General features: G+C 39.3%; 1 protein-coding gene across 10 annotated transcripts in view; it reads left to right on the top strand.

The window, feature by feature from the left end:
* ALG9 (ALG9 alpha-1,2-mannosyltransferase) overlaps window positions 1-20,934 on the top strand; it is a 104,971-nt gene that overhangs the window by 19,143 nt on the left and 64,894 nt on the right. For all 10 annotated transcript variants that reach the window (XR_004627004.1, XR_004627005.1, XR_004627001.1 and 7 more), the window contains 7 exons: window positions 1,990-2,077; window positions 2,250-2,355; window positions 10,410-10,532; window positions 13,314-13,468; window positions 16,051-16,180; window positions 16,820-16,967; window positions 18,139-18,268. Coding sequence is in view for 4 of the 10 variants with exons in the window: in XM_034665740.1 (XP_034521631.1) it covers window positions 1,990-2,077; window positions 2,250-2,355; window positions 10,410-10,532; window positions 13,314-13,468; window positions 16,051-16,180; window positions 16,820-16,967; window positions 18,139-18,268 (880 nt within the window). In the remaining 6 variants the exon portion in view is untranslated. The remainder of the gene's footprint in view (window positions 1-1,989; window positions 2,078-2,249; window positions 2,356-10,409; window positions 10,533-13,313; window positions 13,469-16,050; window positions 16,181-16,819; window positions 16,968-18,138; window positions 18,269-20,934) is intronic.

Genomic DNA, 20,934 nt, shown 5'->3' with positions numbered 1-20,934 from the left:
TCCTAGTTCTTATGTTCCATAGATGAGAGAAATCATATGATAATTGTCTTTCTCTGCTTGACTTATTTCACTTAGCATTATCTCCTCCAGTGCCGTCCATGTTGCAGCAAATGTTGAGAATTCGTTCTTTCTGATAGCTGAGTAATATTCCATTGTATATATGGACCACAGCTTCTTAATCCAGTCATCTGTTGAAGGGCATCTCGGCTCCTTCCATGATTTGGCTATTGTGGACAATGCAGCTATGAACATTGGGGTGCATATGGCCCTTCTCTTTACTACGTCTGTATCTTTGGGGTAAACACCCAGTAGTGCAATGGCTGGGTCATAGGGTAGTTCAATTTTTAACTTTTTAAGGGACCTCCACACTGTTTTCCAGAGTGGCTGTACCAACTTGCATTCCCACCAACAATGTAGGAGGGATCCCCTTTCTCCACATCCTCTCCAACAATTGTTGTTTCTTGCCTTGTCTATCTTTGCCATTCTAACTGGCGTAAGGTGGTATCTCAGTGTGGTTTTGATTTGAATTTCCCTGATGGCTAATGATTTTGAACATTTTTTCATGTGTCTGTTAGCCATTTGTATGTCTTCATTGGAAAAGTGTCTGTTCATATCTTCTGCCCATTTTATGATTTGTTTATTTGTTTCTCGTGTATTGAGTTTGAGAAGTTCTTTGTAGATCTTGGATACCAGTCCTTTATCTGTGGTGTCCTTTGCAAATATATTCTCCCATTCTGTGGGCTGTCTCTTAGTTTTTTTGACTGTTTCCTTGGCTGTGCAGAAGCTCTTTATCCTGATAAAGTCCCATAAGTTCATTTTATCTTTTATTTCTCTTGCCTTTGGCGATGTGTCGTGAAAAAGGTTGCTCTGGCCGATGTCATAGAAGTTGAAAACACAAATGTTAATGCAAAATTTAGATAGTAGAATGTGGAAGTTCATATCACAGAAGAGCTAGCTTGTGATAGCACATGGTGTTGCTGAATAAACGAGAGAGGTGGTAATGCTGTGTGAGTTCAGAGGCGGGAGAAATTGGTCTGCAGAGAGTTTCTGCAGAGGAGGCAAGAGCAGAGCCTGCAGTGGACATTTGGGTAAGTTCTGTAGAAATAGGTGGGTGTGGGGAGGGAAGTCCTTGTGACTGGAGCATGGGTAAAGATTCTGACTAGTGTTCTAGATTTGGAGGTTAGGATATGGAGGTGGTTGTTCACGCAAGAGTCAGAGTACCTACCGAGAAAATGAGTGTAGAGAAAGAGAAGTTTGCTTCTGGGACATAAGACCATGGTAGTGCACAAAAAAGACACTAGAAAGGATCACTTGGGAAGAGGCCAGGAAAGAACAGGAACCAGGAAGCCTAAAGAGGAAGGAACAGATGCTTTGTGTCAAGTGCTGCATAAAGACCAAGGGAGGTGAAGCTCGTGAAGAGTTACTGGGTCTGGCTGAGACGAGGTTCCTATTGACCTTCCATCCGTCTCACTAGCTTGAAGCCAGGCCTTCAGGAAGGAGCAGTGGAGGTGACATACATACGCCACTTGTTTGAAGAATTTAAGTGCAAGGGAGAAGAGCAAATGGTGTTGGAAGGGAATATATCAGAACTGACATGTCAAAGTTTGTAATGTTATTAAAATCTTTATAAATCATGAAAGAGGTGAGTATTTGGCCCGGTGGGTGTAGGACTGCAGGGCACATTCACTTACAATTAATATATTTTGAATGTCCATTACAAATAAATATGTATAAAATGGAACTCTTTCCATAAGCTCAGTATTAATATTTCTTGTGCATTTTGGGGTGCAAAGTACTCTCGTGGGCTCTGTGAAGAGAACACTATATTGTTGAGAGGACAGCCTCTCCTATATCAGCTTTCTTTCCTCACTGTTAACTGCTAGAGACATTTTTTTTTCCTCTGTTCAGTTTTAGGTATGTGTAAATCTGACTTGAGTTTATATTCTAAGTATTTTATTTAATTCCCTATTTTGTTTCTCTGTTAAATAGTTTACCCATTGCCTTTGATTTGCTGGTCATGAAGCACAAGTGGAAGAGTTTCTTTCATTGGTCTCTGGTGGCCCTAATACTCTTTCTGGTGAGTTTTATTTTTTCTTTGTTTTAAAGTTGTAATGAAAGCATGCTGATGTAGGAAAGAGAATATGAGAAATGCATTCCGTTTTTCATTCTGCAGTTTATCCTGTTAGCACTGGGAGAATGTTTCCAGAACAAAACCCTGCAATTGATATCTATTTTCTGCTCTGTCTTAGGTGCCTGTGGTGGTCATTGATAGCTACTACTATGGGAAACTGGTGGTTGCACCACTGAACATCGTCTTGTACAATGTCTTTACTCCTCATGGACCTGATCTTTACGGTAAGGCCATAGGGGATTTGGGGAAGAGTAGGAGATAGCTTCATTTGCCAGAGCTTTGAAATTTCAGCTTAGTTGTTTCATTTTCTCAAATACAGCATTTCTTTGCTGGTAATCTTCTTACCTAAAAATAAATAACATTTGGATATAGCACAGTGATGATAAGTAGCCACTAAACATTTCTTCTTGATCTTTTCTTTCTTTCTTTTCTTTCTTTCTTTTCTTTCTTTCTTTTCTTTCTTTTTTCTTTTCTTTCTTTTTTCTTTTCTTTCTTTTCTTTCTTTTCTTTCTTTCCTTTCTTTTCTTTTTCTTTCTTTTCTTTCTTTTCTTTCTTTTCTTTCTTTTCTTTCTTTTCTTTCTTTTCTTTCTTTTCTTTCCTTTCTTTCCTTTCTTTCCTTTCTTTCCTTTCTTTCCTTTCTTTCCTTTCTTTCCTTTCTTTCCTTTCTTTCCTTTCTTTCCTTTCTTTCCTTTCTTTCCTTTCTTTCCTTTCTTTCCTTTCTTTCCTTTCTTTCCTTTCTTTCCTTTCTTTCCTTTCTTTCCTTTCTTTCCTTTCTTTCCTTTCTTTCCTTTCTTTCCTTTCTTTCCTTTCTTTCCTTTCTTTCCTTTCTTTCCTTTCTTTCTATATTTATTTGAGAGAGAGAGAGAGAGTGTGCGCATGCATGCGAGTATGGGGAGGGGCAGAAGCAGAGGGAGAGAAAAACCTCAGCAGACTCCTTGCTGAGTGCCGAGCCCAATGCAGGGCTTGATCTCAAGACCCTGAGATCATGACTTAAGGTGAAACCACAAGTTGGACACTCAACCAACTGAGCCACCCAGGCACCCCTTGATTAATATGATTTCTGTTAGTCCTGCTGTCATTTTCAGCATGCCATGGCTTTTGAAGCTACTTTTTTAAATTAAAAGTTAATTTTTTTCTGTTGTCATTAGAAAACCAATATAACAGAAAAACCACCTATAACAGAAATAGGAAAATAAAAGCATTCATGATCCCGTTATCTCCAGGTAGCTATTGTTAACACCTTGGAGTATATTCTTCCAGAGGTTTTTCTGGACATAGACACATTTAGTGTTACTTGTTCTTTTTAAAATTTGCATTTAGTGTCAGGCATTAGGAAAGGAAGTTTGGAAAATGTGTAGACAAAGCAGAGCAAGTGGTAGAGTCAGCATGAGAGGGTGGGTAGTTTGAGAGGGGAAAAAGTGGGATGCCTTTAGTCAGACTGGAAGGCAGTCTCCATTTTACCTCCACCCCTGCACCCCACGCCTTATCTCAGCTAGCCCTCAGTCTGTTTTATTCCCCCTCCCCCCAGGGCATTTGAGTTAGTGACAGTTATAGAGGGATGACCCAATGATCTTCCTGGTCAAATCTGCCATTTTATGAGACTGTTTTTTCATTAAAATAAGTTTAGTTTCTTTTGCATTAATTTTCTGAAGGTCTTGAAGCATTTTGTATATGTGATCATCTTGGGGCTCTGCTGTGAAGCAGGTTAATATTACCTCTGTGTCTTATCAGTTTAAGCCATGCCCATCACTTTTCTCTGCCACTTTGCCAACAGAACCAACAGATTGGATGAGGAGATTTAAATTAAGCATATGAGTGAGATTTAATTGGGCCTGTTGGGATTTGTGGAGTATTATCATTTTAGAGGGCAGTAGGTAATAGGTCAAAATTGTGTTTTGTTCAGTGACTTGAATTCACAGACTGCCTTGTTTAGAGAATAATTTCTAAGTGAAGGAATTTTAACTTTTTTTAAAGTTTGTTTATTTATGTAATCTCTACACTCAACATGGGGGTCCAGCTCACAACCCTGACATCAGGAGTCCTACACTCCTTTGGCTGAGTCAGCCAGGAGCTCCCTAAGTGAAGGAATTTTAAAAGGTTTTCTATGCAACTAGTGAATTCTTGAGCATTAGATCAAAAACGAATGATGTACTATATGTTGGCTAACTGAACATAATAAAAAAATAATTAAAAGAAGGCTCCTTTAGGACTGCAAGATCCCCAAGGATGTGGAAAAACTGCAATTTTAAGCTTTTGCCTCTAGATGTCTCCCTTTAGCTAGAGAGAGTTTGCATTTAATTGCCCCTTCCTCGTTTTAGTTGCCTTCTAAAATTTTATTTGGTTCTACAAGTCAATAGAAGGAAGACTTCCTCTTAGACCCAGAGTGCACATTAGAAATTGATTTACTGGAATCCTTTGGAAGCATAATATCCATTATATACGGGTGAATAAATTGTTAATTTCAGTTTAATTTTGGGAAATTGTACCTTTTAAACAGGTTATTACATATTGATATTTCGATTGCTCATTTACAAAACTTTGAGAGTATATGAAAGCAGTTGCCGAGATAGATGAGGTTTATAAATCTACAGGTTGGCCAGGAGAATAGAAAAGAAAGAATAAATTCTGATTTAGGTTTCTGGTTTAACAGTGGCTGGGTTGGGGATCTTTGTTTTGGGATCCAGCAGAGAAGTGGCCAGTCTTTCCTTGGATGTTGGCATCTGCCGTTCATTTTGGCCAGTGTTTGCGTGGGGGAAGTGCCTGGAGCTCTGTTCTGCCTGTTTTGAAGAACCTGGGATAGCTTCAGTTCAGATTTTGCTATTTTGAATGTACAGGAACTGATCACTTTCCTAGTGATGGTGAAAGCTCTGTTGGGACAGAAGGCATTGTCATGCAGGGCATCAACAGGACTGATGCACTGCTGTAGTCAGACTTGAGGGGGTTTTTCCTTTATGGTAGAATTTTTGTGCTTTTACCTCATCTTTGAATTTGACAATTTTGGGATGGGGTTGATGTCCATTCTTTTAAAGAGTAACTAACTCCTTGTGCAGAGAAAATACTTCTTCCATCTTAGAAGTAAGTGTTCTTTGTGTATTCTAGGTCCTCAATAAAGAGTTGTCATGATGAATAAATGGATGAACAAATTTGGGAGTATCCATCAGGTTATATTATGCCCTGATCACTCTTCTGTCCTACAACTATTCTGGTTAGACCTGTTGTGGTGTATTAGATTGGGATTTTTAAAAAATACCAAATAAGAATAATAGAGGTGAAAGTACTTTTTAAAACAGAGTACTTTGTGATTGTCCTCTAACTTATAATGGGTGAGTCCATTCCATAAATACCAAAGACTGACCTTTTAATAAATGCTTTGATGCCGTACCATTGTCAGTGAGACAGCATGTTTGGCACTACTTAGCATAATTTGACTATTTTGTAAGACTTTCCTGCTCCAAGTGCTTCATTAACTATGGTAGGTACGTTTTTTTATCTGAAAATTACAAATGCATTATGTTGATAGTTTCTGCCTTCGTGTCTTAGTGCTGTTTCTTATATATAAGCCTGTAATACTTCTCAAACAGAAAGATAACTGGATTTCAGCTGAAGAAACATTAAATAAATTGCCTTTGAGCATTTGTGTCCTCATAGAATTTGCTGTCCAATAAGGCTGCAGGGACAGGAATAGATAATTATGGTCCAGTGTATTATGTGCTACAGTAGAAAGATGGGGAATCCTAGTAGGAGCAAGTCCATCTGTTGGTAGCAAGAAGACTTCTTAGAGGTGGTGGTCCTTGAGCTGAGCCTGGAAGGAAGAGTAAAAGTTTAATGAGTAGATGCTAGGGGAGTGTATTTCAGACAACTACAATGTCCAGTGTAGTTACTGCTGAGACCAAAAAAAAAAAAAAAAAAAACCAAAAAAAAAAAACCAAAAAAAAAAAACCCAAAAAAAAAAAAAAAAAAAAAAAAACCCCAATGAACATTGGATTCTTTTTTTAAAAAGTTAAAGAAATTTAACAGTGTTAGCTGATTTTAGGTAGAAACTACACAGGCATGAGCAAGATAAATTCAGTCTCTCTGTTGTGATTATAATATAAATATTGATTCTATTGTTCCTGGTTTTCAAAGGGACCTTTCTATACTTTCTTGGTCAGAGAGCATTTATTAATGACATACTCCAGATCTGAGCTGACTCTTTGGAAGCCAGGGGAAAGAAAAAGAGTACTTCTTTACAACTATTAATTACAATAGTTTCTGTTTAAAAAAAAAATGCCTGTTATATAGCAAAAATCTTACACAACTGTCTTGTTCCCCTCACAAAAGTTCTGTGAGATAGGCATTATTTATTCTTACTCCCAGCTGTGGAAACCAAGGTGGGGGTGGTGAGGGACTTGCACATAATTAATAAGTGGCAGAAGTGGGATAAGAGCCCAGGGCTGTCTGACTCCAAAGCCTGTGTTCTTTCCACTGCAAACAACCTCAGCAAAACCCTGGAGTTTGGCAGTTGAGATTCTACAGGAGGGTAAGCTTGCAGAAACAGAGCATGAGTTGGAGGTCGTAGAAGATAAGACTTGTTCTGAAGAAAGGGCAGGAAGTAGCTGTACCTTTGAAGGTCCTGTGTACTTAGGTTTAGAGAATGATCAGGAGCCTTTGAGGAGCCTCGATGGCACGAGGCCATGCGCACTGGCAGGCTCTCTTTCACATGGGAGGAGCATTGCGCCACCCTTGTCAGAGAAAGAAGGAATATTTGGACGAGATAAAGAATACTTGCCATTTAGGAAATTTAGTGTAGACGTAAAATTGCAAAGTTGTAGGCAAAACATCCCTTTGGTGTCAAAGATCATTTAGTGTTGCAAAAAGAAAGTGACTGGTCATGGCACTGATTTTGCTCTTACCCTTGTAACATTTCAGGTTGGTAGATGTTGAGGTTGGTAGGTATTTTCTTGTGGTGAGTGAAGAATGGTGCTGTCTGAGGAGGAGTACACAGACCTGGGGAAGGTGTGGGAGGACAGGTATGAGAAATGCTCTTCCCTCAAAAATGATACTGAGTCTGCTCAAGGATGCCACTTCGCAGCTTAGGACAGGATCCCTGCCTGTTTCTGTATTTTTATCCACATCTGTCAGATCTCTGGACAGGACATTTTGGAGGGCAAAGGTGAATGGTCTTTATTAAAAGGCTCAAACTTTTCCTTTCTTGCAGTAGCAGAGAAGGAAACCCCAGTGAGTCTCTTGAGAGTTGACTGTCAGCCAGAGCTGTTCTAAAGCTTTCATTCTTTTGCTGATCGTTTTTGGGGACATTGGTGTCTTTTTGCTCTTGGTGTTGCAAATTTGACATTTACGAGATGATTTACTATAATTTAGTTCTTGCAGTTCTATAAAATTATAGGTCTATAAAATGGTTTCCTTTCATTCAATCTGGGGAACAGTAAACATTATCCCTTCTTCTTTTAGCCTCTTTGAAGGTTCCCTTTAGCTCATTTGAATGGAAGGAATTGAAGCACTTTCCCTAAAGAGGGAGATGGGTGAGTCATTCCCTGCATAGACCCTGCTTCCAGCTTTCTTTCACTGCACACTTTGCACCGGTTAAATGCGTAGCTTGTCATTTTGATGCATTTTTTTCTGCATAGTTCAGCTTTGATACTTTCCGAGAAATAGCATTGAATATCTCCCTGGAAAGAGATAAAAGTTTTTCCTCTTTTCTCTTTTAAGGCAGGCGTCTCATCAAGTAGGGGAGGACACTGGCTGACAGAGTTCACTATTTTTGTCCCTTTTTGCCCTTGTTTTTAAGACTGTTGTCTCTCGAACCTTCCTCGTTCTTGGCTTATCCTCCAATTTTTACCCTGTTCTTCCAGGAAGTAACAGTCTATTATGAAATGTTCATAGCCTAGCTATGAACTTGATCTTGAGTTCCTAACAGATAAACATAGTTGAGTTTACCAACTTAATACTTTTGATTCAGAATCTCAGAGTATAGTATACCTAGGTAAAAAGATAGCCCTAGTTGGAGGGTATAATAAGTTGTGGTAGAGACAGATATTTGCTGGAAATAAAGTGCTTCCCTACAAAAACAATATGTATTTGTAGGGATCAAAGAGAAAGAGGCTCTCCCCTCCCCCGTTGATGCTTATTAGCATTTGTAAAAGATGTGAAAGTTGACATCATTTCTCCTAGTCAATCTGGATTTTCCTCTCAGGCTCAGATTTTCAGAATTTGTTAGGAAAAAGGCAGGTCAGAGTTGATATTGCTGCCACCACACTGGAGGTCAGGAGATGATACAGAAAAGTACCTTTCTTGGGGCACCTGGGTGGCTCAGTTGGTTAAGTGTCTGACTCTTGATCTCAGCTCAGGTCTTGATCTCAGGGTTGTGAGATCGAGCCCCGTGTCGGGTTCCTTGCTGGGTGTGGAGCCTATTTGGAAAAAACAAAACAAAATAAAACAAAAAAACTACCTTTCTGGAAACTGGATTCCTCAAGGACTCAATTTAGGAAACATGTTGTTAAATGTTAATTAAAATCCAGAGAAGATGTATATTTCTATATGAAAATCATCAGTTTTCTGAAACCAAAAAGGTTATTTGTAAAGAATACTGGATGTAAATATGTCTCTAAAGAGCTTGGCCTGGGACAGAACCTCTGTTCATGGTCACCATCATTGTATTTAGACAGGAAGGAGTGAGCTTTCCCAAAAGGTGACACACAATTGAAGTCTTGTCTTTCCTTAGGGTACCCCCTCCCTCTTCTCCCCTAAATGTTTCTAGCATTACGGGTTTAGTTTCTAATCTTATTTTGCTGTGCAAGCTGCAAAAATGTCAGGTTTTTCTGACTATTCCTCTGCCTTCTGATTACCCTTTTAAGCAATGCTGATTGCAGGAAATTGCTGTGGTGCAAGGCGGGTGTCACAACACACAGTGATTAAAACCCGCATGTGTCATTCACTGCCTGATTGAAGTAATCACACAGAGGGGAAGAGCAGATGAAAAACCTGCTAAATGTGCAGAGGAGGGCTGGTTCTCATCATTTGGGTTCAAGGATTTTGAGTTAAAGAATCAAAACTCGTGTGAATAAGGCTTGTGTTTTCACTCATTTTGTTTCATACTGAGTCCTCAAAACTTCTAAGTAGGATCTGGGTCTGTGAACATTATTTTCCTAAGGAAAACAACTTACTGCTTTTTATCAAATGCAGGGTCCCCTGTATAGGTGACTATAGAACCGTGGTTAAGCGCATCAAGGGGAAAGATCCTAGAATGTGAGTGGGACAAATAGGTGAGAATAAAATGGGGAAAGGCCTGAATAGTTCAGTCCTGCAAGACTGCCCCCCCTCCTCTCCCTGCCACACACACACACTCCAGACACCAATCACAAGCCCACAGATTGTCACTTCTGACCCACCAGCTATAGATGGGAAGTTCTAACAACCCCCTCTTGGGGTTCAGTTAATTTGCTAGACCCACCAGCTATAGATGGGAAGTTCTAACAACCCCCTCTTGGGGTTCAGTTAATTTGCTAGAGTGGCTCAGAGAACTTAGAGAAAAATTTACTTAAATTTACCAGCTTATTAGGGAGAATATCATAAAGGATACAAGTGAATAGCCAGGTCGAAGAAGTGCATGAGGCAAGCTTTGTGGAATGGAGCTCAGAACTCCCATTCTTTCCAGGAGCACCACGCTCCTCGCACTTCTGCGTGTTCATCAACCCGAAGTTCTCTGAACCCTCTCCTTTTGGGTTTGTATGGAGGCTTCATTACACAGGCAGATTTGTGAAATCATTGGCCATTGGTGATTGAACTCTATCGCCAGCTCCTCTCTCCTCTTCAGAGGTCATCAGGGTGGAACTGAAAATTCTAACCCCCTCCCCCCCAGTCACATGGTTGGCTCCCCTGGCCATCAGTCCCCATCCTTAGGCTACCTAGGGGCTTTCCCCAGTCTCCTAATTAGCAGAAGACAACCTTGTCACTCTTATCGTTTAGGAAATTCCAAGGATTTTAGGAGCTCTTTGTCAGGAATGGGGATGAAGACCAAATATAAATTGCTTATTATAAATCACAGCATCACCACTAAGCTATTTAAATTATTTGGTTCTGGAAAAATGACCAATCCCATTCTCTTCCCATCTGCTGCTCCCCCTGTGTGGCTGAGCCCCAGAAACTGAGTTCCCATTGTGGATTCATTCACTTGAGGCATCAGACTATCAACATTACTTGAGCAGAGAATATTTTGAGTCAAGCATTGTAAAAGGTGTTGAAGGCCTCCACTAATGATTTCTTATCTCTTTGTTTCCCTCAGGTACGGAACCCTGGTATTTCTATTTGATGAATGGATTTCTTAATTTTAATGTAGCCTTTGCATTGGCTCTCCTGGTCTTACCACTAACTTCTCTCATGGAATACCTATTGCAGAGATTTCATGGTGAGTGGCATAAGGGTTGATAGGTTTTGAGGGAGGAAAGAGTAAGTAACAATGTATACCAAGAAGTGAAAATGATTCCACCTCTCCTGTTCTCCATTTTCTTCCTATGGAAATGGTTGACTTATGGAATTTTAAATCTGTATTTGTAAATTTATGTGAAGATTTGGTTAATAATTGCAAGTTAAACTGACAAAGGGAGGAACTTTATATCCTTTCAAGTGAGGAAATCAGTATAGCAGGCAGAACCACCCGGGGAGGCAGAAACAGTTATAGGATCTCAGGAGATCAGCGTGTTTGAATCTTGTATTTTTTAAAGAAATGCATGTTAATATGGATGGCAGCTTAAGATAAGTGACAGAGGTAAACATTCTTTGGGGGAATTACTTCAACCAAAAATTTGAAAACTAAACCAGACAGGGATTTCCCTCAAATTTAATACTGAAGTGAGAGAAGCTTTGGACTTCCTAAGAAACCTTACGCTTCTCTTTGTTCCGTTTTGCTTCTGTGTTTGCCTTATCATGGAAGGTTTGGTTTGTCATTTATTTTGCTTGTTCTGACTCTGTAGTGCACAGCCAGTGTTTTCTCAAGTTGTCACGGATTTGGGTATCTAGTGCCCATGTTTCTTTTATGGAAGACAGATTTGAGTAGAAATTCATATGAGCTTTGGAAAGTGATTTAATTTCAGACTTTTCAGTCTGATTTGGATGCCATATGATCTCTCCATCCCACCCTGCATTCTGCTTTTCTACTATTAATGGTTTATAAAGAGTTCGCTGTGCTATACTATTCAAATATGAAAGCAGTCTTCAGTCACTTTTATTTTAATACCCATAATGCCATTATCCTAACAGTAATTCCTTAAAATCGAATACCCAGTTGATATTCAGGTTTCCTACATTGTCTGAAAAACAGCTTTTTATAGTTTTTTTGAAGAAGATCTAAAAGGGGTCATAAACTGAATTTGGTGTTAAGTTTCTTAAGCTTTTTACGAGGTTTCCTCTCCCCTCTTCTTTTTTTCTCCTGAAGATTTCTAAAGAAATCAGGTCATTCATCTTGCAAAGTGTCCCACATTTGGATTCAGCTGTTTGTCACCTGGAGGTGTTAACTTATTCCTCCATTCCTTGTATTTCCTAAGGATCACTTTATCTTTTTTTGAAAAGTAACTTTTTTTAGCTGTAAGAATAATTTATGCTTGTGGAGAATTTGGAAATGCTTGTGATGTAAGTATAAAAACAGCGTATTAAGCTGTTCTCTGCGGTATGAATCCAATTTTGGTTTAAAAATGTGTAATTTACACACATGTCCATCTAGTAAGAAAATGCTGTTTTTTCTTTATACTTTCTGTGTATTTTATAGTAGAAAAAATACTCCTTAAAGGGAAAAAAACAAATACAAGGAATCAGGAAAGAAATTGCCTATTATTCCATCAAGTAGTACAACTGTAGTTGCTCATTTTGTACATTTTATGGAGGACATTAAAAAATTTTAGGCCATATTATTTTTTTTTATTTTTAAATATTTAGTAATCTCTACCCTCAATGTGAGACTTGAACTCATGACCCCGACATCAAGAGTCCCATCCTCTTCTGACTGAACCAGCCAGGCTCCCCAGGCCATATTTTAAAAATGTATTTGTTTAAAAAAATATATTTGTTAGCTTTTTAAGATACAGAAGAGAAAGATTTCATTTTCTTATAGTTAAGAAAATTCCAATTTAAAAAACTTCCTGGGGAAGTTTTAGGCTTAGGCTAAATTACAGCCTAAGAGCTCATGATTAAATCTTAGAGTAGAAAGTTTAAAGGATAAACTTGGTATTCCAGTTCCAGAATTTTCATCCCTAAAGGGTTTCTAAAAAAAAATTCAGATAGCTTAGGAACACCAAGATGGATCTTGGTGACAATCCTGAGCTTTTCCTTGCTCGTTGTAGAAATGATGAACACCAGGGGGCGCTGTCTACCTACCCTTTGCCAGAGATTCTAGGCACTGCTGATTAACAGTAATAGAAGCACATTGGGGAATGCCTTCCTGGTGGGTTGCAGGTTTATCACTCAGTGTTCATGTACCTAACCATGGGAACTTTCCAGCAGGTGCTTGGGTCTTAGCACTCATTAAATTCCTTTAATTCTTTCACATGCTTCAAGTGCATTTGGGTTCCAATTTTGGGATTCAGAGTGGATGGGTATTGCAAAAGAGGAGAGAAAACGTCATCAGTGAACTTCCTTTAAGAGTGTTTTTATATTTGCTTTGAAACAAACTCTTTTGTGGGTTGATGAAAGCCAGTTCTGGGCTTGAGAATCCAGCTTTTTCTTTCCTTTGATCTATAGCTATTTGAACAGACTGGTATATAAGAAAGGAGATTAATGTATTAAACAGAACATGGGAATTAAAACCCAAGAAAGGAGTTCATGTTATGCTTTTGGTTAATCTCAGGAACCTTTAATCTTAGTGGCAGGACTCACTGGGAAGAGAAGGCTTTTTTTCTTCATCCAGTGTAGAAATTATTAAGCTGTGTTACCCATTGGCTTGGCTTTGATTTGTGTTCTAGCCAAATCTAGTATTGTGCCTCCTGTTAGATATTGCCTCTCTTGGAGGAGCTCAGGAGTATATACCTTTTTCTACTTAACCCCTTTACTGCATCAGAGAAAGTGTGACTACAAGAGCTGAAACATTTTATGGGGTGCCCTAGGGCGTATTCCTGTTTGAGATCAAGAAAACATTGAAACTAAATATGTTGTTTTGTTCTAATATGGTGAAAGGTGGATATTTTTCTGTGTCTTACAGTTCAGAATTTAGGCCACCCATATTGGCTTACCTTGGCTCCAATGTATATTTGGTTTATAATTTTCTTCATCCAGCCTCACAAAGAGGAGAGATTTCTTTTCCCTGCATATCCACTTATATGTCTCTGTGGTGCTGTGGCCCTCTCTGCGCTTCAGGTGAGTTTCAGGGAAATGTATATCTGCTTCATTCCATTTCACTTTTCAAATTGGTCATAAAGCTTAAAGACAAATTACAGAATGCTTCCTCCAAGATATTTTCTCGATACACTACACCTGATGCAGATCATATTATTAAAGCTTTATGTATTGATTGCTTCCGGGTGATCATACTCTTAACAATGCAAATATGTAACCAGCTTAATTTGTGTGTTAATTTCTTTCTTTGCCAACAAGAATCCAGTTGATGTTAAAGGAGTTTTGTTAAGTCATTGTATAGGCCCGCCACAGGATGGTGGCATCACAGCAGAGCTACTGGAATGTCTGCTCTTCAAGATCAGATTAAAACTTGCCTGAAGTGTCTGGGATCACATCAGGCATTTAGCAATATGGGATGCTTTGTGATCCTGGCTTAAAACCTGTCCAGGTCAATTCCTTGTCAGAACTAATCTTGAATATCTTTCTGTTTGTGGCCTCAGAAGCCTCCAGGCTCTTTTTTGACCTCTGCTACCATTTGCAACTGGCACTAAAGTAATTAGGGTGACAGATTTTTTTTGTTTTGTTTTGTTTTTTAATTAACAGACATATAGAGATATAATTCACCCATTTGAAAAGAGTAAAAAATTAAATGGTTTTTAGTATATTCACACATATGCGTAACCATCACCACAGTGAACTTTAGAACATTTTTATCACCTCAAAAGCCCTGTGCCCATTAGCTGTCATCACCGCCGCCCACCCCCATATCTCCCCAGCCATAAGTAACTACTAATCTATTTTCTGTCTCTATAGATTTGCCCATTCTAGGCATTCCATGTAAATGGAGTCCTAAAGTACCTGGTTTTCTGTGATTGGTTTCTTTCATTCAGCATTATGTTTTTAAGACTCATCCATGTTAGGATGGTAGTTTAAAAAAAATTATAAAAAAAATTAAAGTGAACTTTATTGCATTTTTTCATTTACTGCTTTTTAAAAATTTATTTAAGAGAGCACGTGCGTGCAAGAGTAAGCATGTGGGGTGTGGTGGGGGAGCAGAGGGAGAGGAAGAGAGGAACCTAAGCAGACTCCTTGTTGAGCATGGAGCCCGATGTGGGGCTTGATCTCAGGATCCTGAGATCACAACCTGAGCCAAAACCAAGTCAGACGCTCAACCAGCTGTGCCACCCAGATGTCCCACTTTTACTACTTTTTAAATTAGCCCTACTATCCTAACAAAACCACCTTCCTTCCAGCATTTTTACCTATCACATACCAAACTTCATTAAATTTGTAATCTAAATGTACATATAACTTTACATCCCTTTTAATATAACTACATCGTATCATTTTCAGGGTTGCCGTATCTATACCCATCTTTTGAATAGGAGTATATCTTAAATTTGGTATAAAAACATTATTATGTAATATACTGAATTTGTTACATATAATGATTAGATACATAATTTAAAGTAGGTTTAGGATGCTTACTTATTTCAGTATTATAAACAAGGCTGGGATGAATATTTTTCTTTAGGTGTTTGGATTGTTTCCGTAGGACGGATTCCCCCAAATATGAAAGGAGTTCAAACACATGGCACTAACAAGTAAATATTTGCAAAATTTTACTTCCCCAAAGTTTAGTTCTAGTTTAGGAAGAAAAGAAGGAAATAAATCTAATGGGAAGGTGCTCAAAGATGATAGAATTCATGCATGTATGTATATATTGTAATAATATTCCTCTAGTATGTAAAGTAGTTTAGCAGAAAATTAAAAGCATTTTCCTGATGTTCTGTGAGAGGAAATCTTTTTTCTTTTTGGTCATGAGACATTTTGTGGATACTACAAACTAATGAAAACTTTTCAGTGAGAAAAGTAAAGATGAATACTTGTTACATCAAAATAGAGATACTTCAGTGTATCAAAGCAGGTTGCCAAAAAGCACTTTTGTTTGTTTATTCATTAAAAACATTTTGGGGCGCCTGGGTGGCGCAGTCGTTAAGCATCTGCCTTTGGCTCAGGCCGTGATCCTGGCGTTCTGGGATCGAGTCCCACATCAGGCTCCTCTGCTGGGAGCCTGCTTCTTCCTCTCCCACTCCTCCTGCTGTGTTCCCTCTCTCGCTGGCTGTCTCTCTGTCAAATAAATAAATAAAACCTTTTTAAAAAAATTAAAAAAAAATAAAAACAAATTTTTAAAGTAGGTTCCACGCCCAATGTGGGGCTCAAACTCATAACCCTGAGATCAAGAGTTGCATGCTCCACTGACTGAGCCAGCTAGGCGCACCAGCAGTTTTGTTTATTTAAAAAAAAAAAAATTATTAGGACCTTAAGCACTAGAGAGGTTTCCAAATATTTTTCCTATGAAGCTGGTGAGAATCCCTCTGGTTGGGCTGACCTGTAGATAGTCTTAACGGAGTTTGTTTTCATCTTAGAACTTGGAGTGGGTACCTCATTAAGTGTTTCAAATGCTGAGACCCTGGATAGAATCTCTTTGGCTGCTTCCTCCCTGTTGGTGGTGTTATAATGTTTTACGATTGCGTTATGTAGATTCTGCAAGTCCTTTTTTTTTTTTTTTTTTTTTTTTAANCAGTTTTCTTTCCTTCTAGAAATGTTACCACTTCGTGTTTCAGCGATACCGCCTGGAACATTACACGGTGACATCGAACTGGCTGGCATCGGGAACACTCATCCTGTTTGGGCTCTTGTCCTTTTCTCGCTCTGTGGCCCTGTTCAAAGGTAGATGCACAGAGAACGTCTTGCCCCAGACTCAGAAAACACTTTACCTTGGGTTTTGATGGATATGTGATTAACACTGTTCAGTTTTAGCTGGGTGGAGGACTGTACTATAAGGAGAACCTGTGGACTTAATATTGTGACAGGGATGTGCCTTCTCTACCTTAAGATGAAAGAGAAGACTGAGAATTCTAGAAATTTTTTTTTTCTAGGTTTTTTTTGTTTTTGTTTTTGTTGGTTTTTTAAAGGATGCTTTTTCATTTTGAAGGATGAATTAAGGAAGCCTTGAACATAAGAAGCAAATTTGGGGCTCAATTCCCATGATTATATTCTTCCTGTAATCATTTTTTGGATCCAAAAGATTAAAATGTGCTCAAAGAACAGAATTTAAAAAGGCAGAAGGGTGTAGAGAAGGGCAAGAAAGGAAATGATATTTGGTAGAACAGGGTCTCTGCTGTGATCATCTTGATAACTGTAGAGAGGCTGTGTACCAGTGGGGCAGGCTTCCTGCTACATTTGCTGGGGACCTTCACACTCTTCAATCACACACGGGTTACAGGGGGACATTCATGTGCATTATGATTCAATGTCAGGCTCTCATCTTATTCATCTTTGGCTTTCACAAACCTCTCTCCCTTCCAGGGTATCATGGGCCCCTTGATTTGTATCCAGAATTTTACCGAATTGCCACGGACCCAACCATCCACACCGTCCCAGAAGGCAGGCCTGTGAACGTCTGTGTAGGAAAGGAGTGGTATCGCTTTCCCAGTAGCTTCCTTCTGCCTGATAAGTAAGTCTTCCTTTAATTCCCGGAGTTTTCAATCAAGGAGTAAAAATAGCAATCCTGTGGCAGTGTCTCCTTAATTTTTCTTTCATGGTCAGATTTTCACAAAAAGTTGTTGAAAAATTGACCATTTCAGAGCTGTGAGATCTTCACCGTGGAACCACAGCCTGTGTTAAGTAGACGGGGTGCTGTGTCTGCTGCACGCCCTGCTCCACCTGTAACCACAGAGGTCCGGGGACTTCTAAAATCACTCAGGGCCCCAGGCTCCTGCTAGTGGTTCTTCCTGAGCATTCATATGTAAATTTCAATAATCATCTGATATTAATCCACTTCCAAAAGTAGTCTAGAAACTGTAGCTAAAAGAGTGTTTTTAGAGAAGAAATGTTTGTCATCCAACAATAGTGGAAGTTCTTTCCCAGCATGTGGACTCGGGGGAAAGCTGTGGTTGAGATGTCTGGACCCTTGCCTTCATGCTCTCTGTTGTTGGATGATAGCATAGGCTCTGGAGTTCCTTGTGTTTGCTTAATTCGGACGGAGAAGGTCCTCTTTAGGGAAAAGGGCAGTTGGGTTAAGATGAGTCGTGTTGTTCCATTTGGGGATTGGCTTGAGCAGCTTAGGTGGTAAGGGTATCTTGTGTTGAATGAAGATCCTCTATCAGTCATTAATCATTAAATTAAAATGTGGGTTTTTTTTTTTTTTTGAAGTATTAACTAATGTTAGCCTTTGCCTTTTACCTTTGCAATAGTTTCATAAGTAAAGATGCTTGTGAGAATTAGGGACAAAGTACTTCTCCCATAGTGTGTTCTTGCATTTCACTCTTTTCCTACCTGATGAATTTGGTTTAATTTTGGTATGTAGTTATTGGTGATAAACGGGGATGCTTCTTTGGTTGGTTGGTTGGTTGGTGGAAGAACCATTTGGTTGCAAATTTTACTGCTAAGAGTTGGTGGAATGGGTTGAGAGACCTCTCAGTGAAAATTTCTCAATGATTTTGGACTGAATCATGACCTTTGCCTCTGTGCTCCCTGGTGGAGGTTTTAGCAGAAATATTTTTCTCCAAGCGAGATGTTTTTCACATGATTTTTTTTTTTTTTTTTGGGCTTGTTTATTTCAAGTACATTTAGCAATATGGGCCCCCTGTGTTTTTCTTACTCTCCCTTATTTGTGTTTCTGACAGTTGGCAGCTTCAGTTCATTCCATCAGAGTTCAGGGGTCAGTTACCAAAACCTTTTGCGGAGGGACCACTGGCCACTCGAATTGTTCCTACTGACATGAATGACCAGAACCTGGAGGAGCCATCCAGATACGTAAGGATGACAGTTTCCTTTTACCTCTTGAAAGAAAGTCATACCCTAAAATCTGTTGGCATACACGTTGGAGCTTTGATGAAATGGGGAATTTCTTAGAAAGTGATTTCTTTAGGGTAAGAGATATAACAGCTTTTGTTGAGAAAGAATAGTAGCACTTTTATATTAAAATTTCCTTTTATTTTCTATGTGAAACACATAGTTCAATGTATTTTCTAAGCTCGTCTGGAAATTTTCTTACGTTGAATTCAAATCATTTTGAAACACATTCTGAAACTCTGATCATTCCCTGGCTCATTAAAATATTTGGTGGGGGGGCGCCTGGGTGGCGCAGTCGTTAAGTGTCTGCCTTTGGCTCAGGGCGTGATCCCGGCGTTCTGGGATCGAGCCCCACATCAGGCTCCTCTGCTATGAGCCTGCTTCTTCCTCTCCCGCTCCCCCTGCTTGTGTTCCCTCTCTCGCTGGCTGTCTCTATCTCTGTCAAATAAATAAATAAAATCTTTAAAAAAAAAAAATTTTTTGTGGGGAACTTTCGAGTTCTCAGTAGACCTTTGACCTAATTATCAGCATATGCTGGTTTCAGCAAACGGACTTCAGTGAAGGAAGGCTATTTTCCTGGTGCGTGCATGATGCAATCTTTGTCAGGGTCGTGCTCTTCCACCCACTCATCTTTATCCACTCCAGGATCCCATGTGGTTTTATTTCAATTCCTTTGAAAGATGACACTTGCACCGTTTGATACTTGTAAAATCTTTGTAGAAAAGGTGAGCGCAATAAAGATAATGTTCCCGGTCCCCAGAGACAGCAGAAGAATATTTTATAGAATTATTAAAAATGCACTTTTTTTTTGGCAAACTGTCTTTTAAAGAAACATATAACGGTTTAGATGTCAGACACATTTTGTGTAGGTTTTCCTATATACTTCCTTTGCGAAATGACCAGGACTCGTGGTATTGTGAAGTGCTCCTGCAGTCATGTGTGGCCTTTTGTCTCCCGGATGGAGACTGTCAGGGCTTATGAAGGAGAGTCTTAACTGCGGGAGTTTAAGCTGTAAGCTACGAATATGGCCGTTGTCAGATACATACTTGGCCTGGCCCTCTGAGGAGGTAAGATCTGTATTCCATCAAGGGGTTTATGTTAGAGCTTTTTTCCTAACTTACTCTTCTGATTCCTGGAGCATTGAAAATACCCCAGGATGGGGGTAAACTGTTTTTGGTAATTTTTGTTTCAGCTGCAGATACTCTCCTGACAGCAGGCTTTCATGGGGATCACCATGAACATACTGGGTAATCAGAAAGGTAGGCGCACACATTATGATGGGGCGGGGGAAGACACAAACCCAGAGTGATGTTGTCACAGCTATGTTTTAGGAAGAAGTAGCATGGAGTAATAAAAAGAAGCATGGACTTTGGAGTCAGCTAGGCCTGAGTTCAAATCCTAGTTCTGTTGCTTACCTTGGTGACCTTAGGCAAATTAGTTAATTTCTCTGTTTAATTTATTTCTATCTGTAAAATGGGAATGATGGCACCCATTTGGAAGTTTATAATGAGCTTTGGTATTCTATCTGTCATACTTAGTATAGTGTGGTACATAGATTTTCCCACAGATGTTCTTAATCTGATAATGGCATATCAGACGGTTTGGAGGTAAAGGAACTCTTAAGAGGATTTATAATCTGCCTGAATCTCTCTCTCCTTCCTTCCTTTTCTTGGTTTTCCACCTGATGTTTGTCCACCCACACCCATCCTTGCCTTATCCATCCCAGTGATTTTGCTTATCTTGGTGACCGTGCCTGGACTTCCTTTGTCTCCCTCCTTATGCCATCAAAACTCTCTTCCTGTCAGTAGCCTTTCCCACAACTTAAGTCGTGGTGAACTGTGCTCCTTTAAATGCCCTATGTACTTAACTCTACCACTCATTTAGCTATTCACTTTTGTTGTTATTTTCGTATTTTTGATATGTATGTCCTGTGTTGCCCCATCAGCCTGTGCATGCTGTGAAGAGAATGCCTGCACCTTGTTTCTTCTGTATTCACCATAGCATCTGGGGTAATGCTGTATGTCTAGTAGTTAGCCTGTGTGTGCTTTCTGAGTGGGGAAATAACGTTCCCCATCACTGGGACAGTGATCTTGAGACAAAGCTGTCTATAAAATCTAGTGGCCTTCTGCACATTTTTTAAGGCTTTGGTCACTGGTTGTCTTTGGTTAGATCATGTTTTCATATTCCCTGCTATCAGATGCTGTCAAATTTAGTTAAGTGGCTCTCTGTTAGCTTTTCCCAGAAACAAAGATTTTTCAGAATACCTATAGGAGTTACCAAAATGCTGATTAAAAACAAACAAGTCTGCTATATCTACTGAGTATGTAGTGTCCACCGTTGTGCTTGTGCACCTTCCTGTTTTGAGAGTTTTCCTGCAAAGTTCTTTCTGACATTTCCTGCCTGGTAGGACAAGTGTCCTCCAAATCCAGGCTGCTCACCTTTCACCCTTTGGAAAGTAAAGGAGACATTTGATGGCTTGCTGTGAATTTGACATGAACAGTTGATCAGGGATTCATTTCCTTCAGTCAGTTGGTTTTCTTCTGATGATAAAAGCAATATGCATTCATTGTATAAAATAACAAAAGTAACAATAAAAGAGTCATCTATAATCTTGTTACCCAAATATT

The sequence above is a fragment of the Ailuropoda melanoleuca genome, chromosome 8 (assembly GCF_002007445.2).
Source record: "Ailuropoda melanoleuca isolate Jingjing chromosome 8, ASM200744v2, whole genome shotgun sequence".
Classification (NCBI taxonomy): domain Eukaryota; kingdom Metazoa; phylum Chordata; class Mammalia; order Carnivora; family Ursidae; genus Ailuropoda; species Ailuropoda melanoleuca.
The sequence above is the reverse complement of the archived record's forward strand: the minus strand, read 5'-3'. Positions and strand labels throughout refer to the sequence as shown.